This window comes from Ahaetulla prasina, chromosome 2, assembly GCF_028640845.1.
Source record: "Ahaetulla prasina isolate Xishuangbanna chromosome 2, ASM2864084v1, whole genome shotgun sequence".
Taxonomy (NCBI): Eukaryota; Metazoa; Chordata; class Lepidosauria; order Squamata; family Colubridae; genus Ahaetulla; species Ahaetulla prasina.
Window position 1 is genome coordinate 236,881,073 of NC_080540.1, and position 7,710 is coordinate 236,888,782.

Consider the following 7,710-nt stretch of genomic DNA (forward strand, 5'->3'; position numbering starts at 1 on the left):
TCTTCAGACAGCGCTAACTCTTCGGCTTAGAAACAGAGATGAACACCGCCCCCTAGAGGTGGGAATGACTAGCACATATGTGCAAGTGGAACTTATATATATGTGTGTGTGTGTATGTGTGTGTGTGTGTGTGTGTGTATAGAACATTTGTATGATATTTCTGTTCCACAACACTGCACTCTTACACAATCAAATCCTTTTTTTAAAATACACCTGCAGAAGCCTGATGGCACATATGCACATTCCCTCTGGATCAAAGTGAATGTGTAATTCGCTATATTTATTTTTCTGCCTTGAGAGCTTGTTCACACCTAAATCAAAATACTGTCTCTATTTGTACACGAGAATGCTGAGGAGGGAGTTGTCACAATGACTGTAGAGCACTGCCACCAAGTGATTAACTGATCTAAGTATCTGGCAGATTAAATGGAAATATGTCATATTACAATAGGCTGTAAAAGGGAAACATGTTACAATTTTTGTCTTATTACACTTTCCTTCCTGAATTATTTAATTGTTCTAGTACAGGAGTATCAAACTCAAGGCCCGCGGGCTAGATCTGGCCTGTGGGGTGCTTAAATCTGACCCACGGGGCCAGCCTGGAAATCGCAAAGGACAGGCCCACAATGCCTCTGCTAGTGAAAACGGGGTGTGGGGAGCACAGGAGGACCTCCTGCACCCGATTTTGGCCAGCAGGGTGCTGCAGGAGGCGTCCGTCCTGTCTCTCTCTCCTCCCCCACCTGGCCCGTGGAGGAGAACTACAATGATGATCCGGCCCTCGAAGAAATCCAATTTGACACCCCTGTTCTAGTAGAAAGCTGTACTGATAGAACCTAGCAAGTCCCATCTTGTAAGCTCAGAATACATAGTTGTACAGTTTCTTTTCCTAAGTGGGGCAAAGAAATTCCTGTTCCCTATTTCTCATATTTTTCTTTGCTTTTTCCCCCCCCCTCACAGTGTAAAACAGCAGCAGCAGCAACAGCTACATTGATGCTGTTTTGATTGGATGTTTCTTCATTAGTTCCAGCTCAGTCTGTCCCAAACCAAACTTCTGGTAATTTTCTCCAAAGCCTTCATCTCATTCATCCTTTTTATCATAGACAATCAAATTTGTGATCAAACATTCCCCCACTTTCCTCTCTTTTGCTTTCTAAATCAGTCCTTATTCAAAGCTTGTTGCTTCAGTTTCTGAAAAATGGCAAGGATACAATTTCGTCTAATGCAAACTCTTTGGAAGCAAGCACGGAGAGGAAAGAAGGACTTCTAACTCGAACTCTTTGGATTTGAAAGAGCTTGAGAAGGTTGCTTCAGTCACCTTGATTAATGCAGTCTTTTCTTGGTGATCCTTTGTCCCCCTTCACACATTCACATCCATTTACTTCCATTCTACTGCCAAGATTCATCTATCATTATTGTGACCAATTGCCCTCATTCCACAAATTCTTTTTCAATTTCCTCACAGTTCTGTACAAAAATCTTCTTCTATGGATTTGTCCTTCTTTCCTCTTTGCGGATGCATCCTATTTTTAACAGAAACCTTCACTTTCCTAGCTCCACCAGGCTTCCAAAGATTCTCCATTCCCAAAAATCTTGGCTAGATATCCAAAATGGTTTTCTCTGGGAGCCTTTCAGAACAACCTATTACCCGTGTTTTTCAGAGTGTTAGATGCACCAGAATATAAGATGCAGCTTAGTTTTTGGGGAGGAAAATAGGAGGGAAAAAATCTCCCTACCAGATATTCATCTGGCTAGTGTCCTTAGTCTGGTCAGCTTCAGCACATTAGTTTGTTGGTTTTGAGGGTGAGCGAGCACTTTTTATCCCCTGCTTGGGGATAAAAAAACAGCTTCTAAACCACAGCTGATCTTTGGAGAGAGAGGCAATGAGAAAAGCAGGCAAAGCACAGAGATCGCTTCACTCATTAGCGCCTCGTTAGGGCTGGAAAAAAGCTTCTAAAACACAGCTGAGAGGGAGCAGCAATGAGAAAAGCAGGCAAAGCACGGAGATTGCTTCAATCGCTAGCACCTCGTTAGGGCTGAAAAAAAAGCTTCTAAAGCACAGCTGAGCGAGGGAACAGGCAACCATCAGTTCACTCACTAGCGCCTTGTTAGGGCTAAAAAAAAAGCTTCAAAAAAGCAACATTTGAAGTATAAGACGCACCCAAATTTTCAGGCTCTTTTAAGTGGGAAAAAAGTGTGTCTTATACTCCGAAAAATACGGTAGGCCTAATATCTGTCTGCTTGTGAATACAACAGGAGAGGAGATATAATGGCTGTTGTTAGATTCGGGCAATAACGAGGCAGGAGACCAGGGTAGTGACAACAGCTCTTTACTATATGGTGAACCCAGCAACCAGGCTGGGGAAAAACCTCTCCTTATATACTGTTTAACCGGCGGCTTCAACCAATCAGCAACGTGCTTGTTTCCCGCCAAAATATTTAAAGATACATTACACTCCTTCCCTCCCAGAAAACACTTTACCTATATATTTACATTTATTTACATATTACTTTTCAACGTAATCACGTAAATAGACTGGGCGTCTCCTGACTCTTTCGGACCTGCGCAGTACAGTCTCTGGGAGCGGGTTGAGTTGGCCGGAGGGGCTGTTTGCTCCTCTCGGCTCCTCCTCTAGGCCATCCGGTCCTGGATTATTTTCCGAGTTGTCCCTGCTGTTTTCTACAGGAACCTGTGGGCGTCGCTGGACCTCCGGGAATTCAGTTAAGTCCTGCGATTTTCCCGGGTCTGAGTCAGCTGTTGGTTCAAACATAGAATAGTCAGGGCCTATTTCGTCTGACTCGGGTTGTCCTGCTAACCGTTTCCTCAATTGATCTATATGTCGCCTCCATACTCGGCCATCCGTCAACTCTACCAAGTATGATTTGGGGCCTGTTATGTTTAGAATTTTTCCTGTTACCCAGGTCGGGCCCTCACCATAGTTGTGTGCCCATACCCGGTCGCCTATATCCATTCCTCTTGTCTTTTCGAGTCCCCCCTTGTATCCCTCCGGTGTGTAGTTGGGATTTAAACGGTCTAGTGGGCACCTGAGTTTTCGGCCCATTAGTAATTCGGCAGGGCTTCTGCCGGTGGTGGCACAGGGGGTTCGGTGTTGGACGGCTAGGAAAATATCTATTTTTGATTGCCAGTCGCCTGGCTTGAGTCTGGATAATGCCTCTTTCGCGCTTCGGACGAAACGCTCTGCAAGGCCATTCGTCGCAGGGTGGAAAGGCGCCGAGAGGGCATGGCGGATGCCCTCTTCTGCCAAGTATTCCTCAAACTGTGTTGCCGTGAATTGCGGGCCGTTATCGGAAACCAATGTGTCAGGCAACCCGTGTGTTGCAAATAGGTGCCGTAGGACTGAGATCACAGCTTCGGCTGTCATGGATCTCATGAGAATGATTTCCAGCCATTTGGAGTAGGCATCAACTACTACCAGGAAGGTTTGGCCGTGGAAGGGGCCGGCAAAATCAATGTGGATTCTTGACCAGGGCCCTTGGGGTCTTTCCCATTCCCGAACCGGGGCCGTTGGGGGTAGAGGTCTGGACTCCTGGCAGGCCTGGCATTTCCCTACCCTTTCAGCAATTTCGGAGTCCATTAAGGGCCACCATACATAGCTTCTCGCTAGACCCTTCATCCTAACGATCCCTGGGTGACCCTCGTGCAGGAGATCCAACACCCTTTTTCTTAATTTCTCTGGGATCACCACTCTATCCCCCCATAGCAGGCACCCCCCTTGAGCCGAAAGTTCCCCACGTTTTTTTACAAATTCTTTAAAACGCTCGCCCGGCGCAGCGGGCCACCCTCTTTGTACCCAACCGAGTACAGTCCTCAAAATAATGTCCCGGTATGATGCCCGAGCCACCTCCTTAGACGTGACTGGGCCAGAGTCCAGAGAGTCAATTAGCAGGATGGGCGTCCCCGGAGTGGGGTCTTCGATCGCCCCTGGTAGTGGGCATCTGCTTAAGGCGTCCGCATGCCCCAACTCTTTTCCGGGTCGATGCTGCAGCTTGTAGGAATAAGCGGCTAAGAAGATGGTCCATCGGGTCAATCGTGGCGAAAGTGCCACAGGCGTTGGGCGGTCGCCAGCCAGTATCCCTAACAGAGGTCTATGGTCTGTAACAATTTCAAAGTCTCTCCCGAAAACGTATTCGTGAAACTTTTTTACCCCTGACACAATGGCTAGCGCTTCCTTATCCAACTGGCTATAGTTCCTCTCTGTCGAGGACATCGTTCTGGAGTAGAAGGCTATTGGGGCTTCTGTGCCGTTTGGAAGTCTGTGGCTGAGCACAGCCCCCACCCCATAAGGGGAGGCATCGCAAACCAATAATAATGGCAATGAGCTATGATACTGGATCAGTAAGCTATCGCTCGAGAGTGAATTCCCTTCTTGTCTATTCTGTAGCCCAAGAACTCTACGGATTCTACCCCTATCTGGCATTTGTTCACTTTAACCTTTAGTCCGGCTGACCGGAAAATGCCCAGAACTTTTCTCAAGCGCTCCCCCAATTCCTCTAAATTTTCGGCTGATATCAATACATCATCGAAATAGGGGACTACCCCTGGGAGCCCTTGCAGAAGTCGTTCCATTAAATTTTGGAATAGCCCCGGTGCCACACTCACCCCAAATTGTAATCGGGTACACTTGAAAGCACCTCTGTGAGTTACAATCGTTTGGGCTTCGGCTGTGTTGGCGTCTACGGGCAGTTGTTGATAGGCTTGAGCCAAGTCTAACTTTGCAAAGACTTGCCCTTGCCCCAACGAGTGCAGCAAGTGTTGCACCACGGGAACCGGGTAGGCGCTTTTCTGTAAGGCTTTGTTTAACGTCGCCTTGTAGTCAGCGCAGATTCTAACTGACCCATCTGGTTTCACTGGGGTGACGATTGGCGTCTCCCACTTTGCGTGATCGACTGGCACCAGAATCCCCTGATTTATGAGCTTGTCTATCTCCTTGTCAATCTTAGGTTTAAGGGCAAAAGGGACTCTCCTTGCCTTTAACCTAATGGGGCTACCTGGGGTCTAAGTTGAAGGAAATAGGGGTCCCCTTGTACTTGCCCAGGCAGTCCTTGAAGACATCTTCGAACTCGTTCATGAGTGTGTCTTTTAGGTTACAGTCACTTCTGTAGATGCCAGTCACTCCCATGCCCAATGCACGGAACCAGTCTAGTCCCAACAGACTTGGCAGGGTCCCTTCGACTATCGTGATGGGCAGGGTCTTCTTGTGTGGTCCGTACTCGACGCGGACGGAGGTGGTCCCTCGAACAGGGATGCGATTCCCTTGGTAGTCGTGCACTCGTAGCCGTTGTGTTTGCAGTTTGCGTTTGGCGGTTTTCGGCAAAGCTTTTGCAAAAGTGTCCCAGGACATGATTGTGATCGCTGACCCTGTGTCCACTTCTAGTCGGCACGGCACTCCTTCTATCTTCGGTCTGGTGAAGATTTTCTTCTCGACGCGGGTTGCTGCATGGCCTATTACAACGGTCATTCGATTTGAATTCGCGCCCTTTTTGTTTTGACCAATCGCGGGTCGCCTTGCCGATCCTGCGCTCTGATTGGTCGATTTGAATTTTCGGCGGGAAGGTTGGGGTGCTCGACAGACTTGAGCCAGGTGCCCTTCTTCTCGCACCGACATGTAGCGTCCTTGAACTTGCATCGTTGACGCTGGTGTTGCCCTCCGCAACTTCCGCATTCATCCCGGTCTTCTTTGCCCCTTCTCTCGGTGAGGCAAACTCCCTCCTCATCCTCGCCGTCTGATTCGGTCTGGATTTCTTCGTTGTGCACCGGGGTTTCTTTTGCACTCGCCGTTGGCGTGAGTGGCTTTTGTAGGGTTTCCGCCGCTTGGGTGGACATCTCATGAGCTCTGGCTTCGTCCAGAGCGGTTGCCAGCGTTAGATTGCTTTTTGATAGCAGCCGCCTCCGCAAACGCATGTCTCTGACCCCACGGATGAGTTGCTCTAGTAGCTCCTCGTCCAAATCTCGATACCCACAGTCTTTGGAGGCTTTTCTCAGGGCGGCCATGTACTCGCTGATGGATTCGCCCTCTTGCTGTCTGCGCTCTCCAAATTCAAAACGCCGTACGTACTTGGACGGTGTTGGCGCGAAATGGTTCTTTAGAAGATTTTGCAGAGTTTGCCACGATACCGATTGTACCGGCGTTGGCTCTGCCAGGGCTTCCGCGATGTCGATGACCTCGGGACCGCAGTGGCTCAGGAAATATGCCCTTTTGCGGTTGTCTGGAACTCCTTGCAACTCATTTGCCTCCAGGAAGCTCTCGAAACGGGTCATGTACGTTCCCCATTTCTCCCTGGATGGGTCAAACGGCGCGGGCGGAGTGTAGCTGGCCATCGCTGCGATTCTGCCCTGAGCTTTGCTGGGTTCGGTTCTTTCGTATGTTCAGCTCGTTCCTGGTGCTCTTAACCTCGAAATCCCACCTTCGTCGCCAGTGTTAGATTCGGGCAATAACGAGGCAGGAGACCAGGGTAGTGACAACAGCTCTTTACTATATGGTGAACCCAGCAACCAGGCTGGGGAAAAACCTCTCCTTATATACTGTTTAACCGGCGGCTTCAACCAATCAGCAACGTGCTTGTTTCCCGCCAAAATATTTAAAGATACATTACAGCTGTCATATTGCAGATTATAACTAAAATGAAGAATCATGAACCAACTGAGTTGGCATCACCGTATTTTTTCTTCCTTCAAAGAGACAAAGATTTGGGGATGATACTAGAAACAATAAATAATATAGGAAAAATATAAATGGTATCATTAATGCATTTAATCCTTTAAACAGCTTAATTTAACTATAATAAATACAATTAGGAGTTTTAAAAGATAACAACATGATGTGCTGATTGGGCATTCAATTAAAAAAAAAGACTCCGGAGGACACAAATGAGTGCTATACATACTCACACGTTTCAGTGCTGTAAAAAGAAAGAAAAATGAATATTTTAGCCAGGAAATATTTATTATATTTATGTAGAAATCAGGTTGATGTTGCCTTTTGCTAAAGTGACAAAATTGCCTGTATACATTACTGTATTTATTCATTTATTGAACAAAAAGGCAACTTTTATAAAGCTGGATTTACAGAAGGCAATCATGAATCTTCTTTCTAAAACGATTGCTTGTTCAGTACTAAGCACAGTAACTTTGAAAGCAGGAAGTGCTGCTGATTTTACTGGGCTCATTTCCAATTAGGTTCACTTAGGATCACATATTTTATGATGCTGTTACCAAAAGAACTTATCTGCAGATGGTACTCATGCTAGCTCTTTTTTAGAGCAGCCTTGGCTGGTCCTTCTGAATAAGCTGCATTCCACATTAAACAGAAGTCTGTCTGCACATATGTATACGTATATGTATACGTAAAACAGAAGATAGGAACCAATAAGAAGTAATGCAAAGTAAAAAAAGAAAAAAAGGGAATGAAAAAGAAAGAAAAAAAATCAAAAGTGCAAAAAGAAAAAATGGAAATAGAAAGAAATAGCTTCTGATTTCCTTTACAGCAAGTATAATTTCAAATATAAACTTACCTCTTCTTCTATGGTTACAAAAACAAACCCCCTTTTTTCTATTATCTATTTTTTTTTCTAATCATCAAATCGTAAGTAATATGCTCAGGTTTTTGTTTTGTTTTTTCATTTCATGCATAGGGCACTTTCAGTCAGCAATAAATGTAGATAATTCTTTTCTCTAATTAAGGAAGTCAATTT

At 46.2% G+C, this 7,710-nt stretch overlaps 1 protein-coding gene across 1 annotated transcript; it reads right to left on the reverse strand.

Moving 5' to 3' along the window:
- Positions 1–3,020: 3,020 nt before the first annotated feature.
- LOC131193182 (uncharacterized protein K02A2.6-like) lies at positions 3,021–4,265 on the reverse strand (the record flags this gene model as incomplete). Its single annotated transcript, XM_058173118.1, has 1 exon — positions 3,021–4,265. A coding segment is annotated over exon 1 (1,206 nt), but the record flags the coding sequence as incomplete, so codon positions are not given.
- Positions 4,266–7,710: the final 3,445 nt, after the last annotated feature.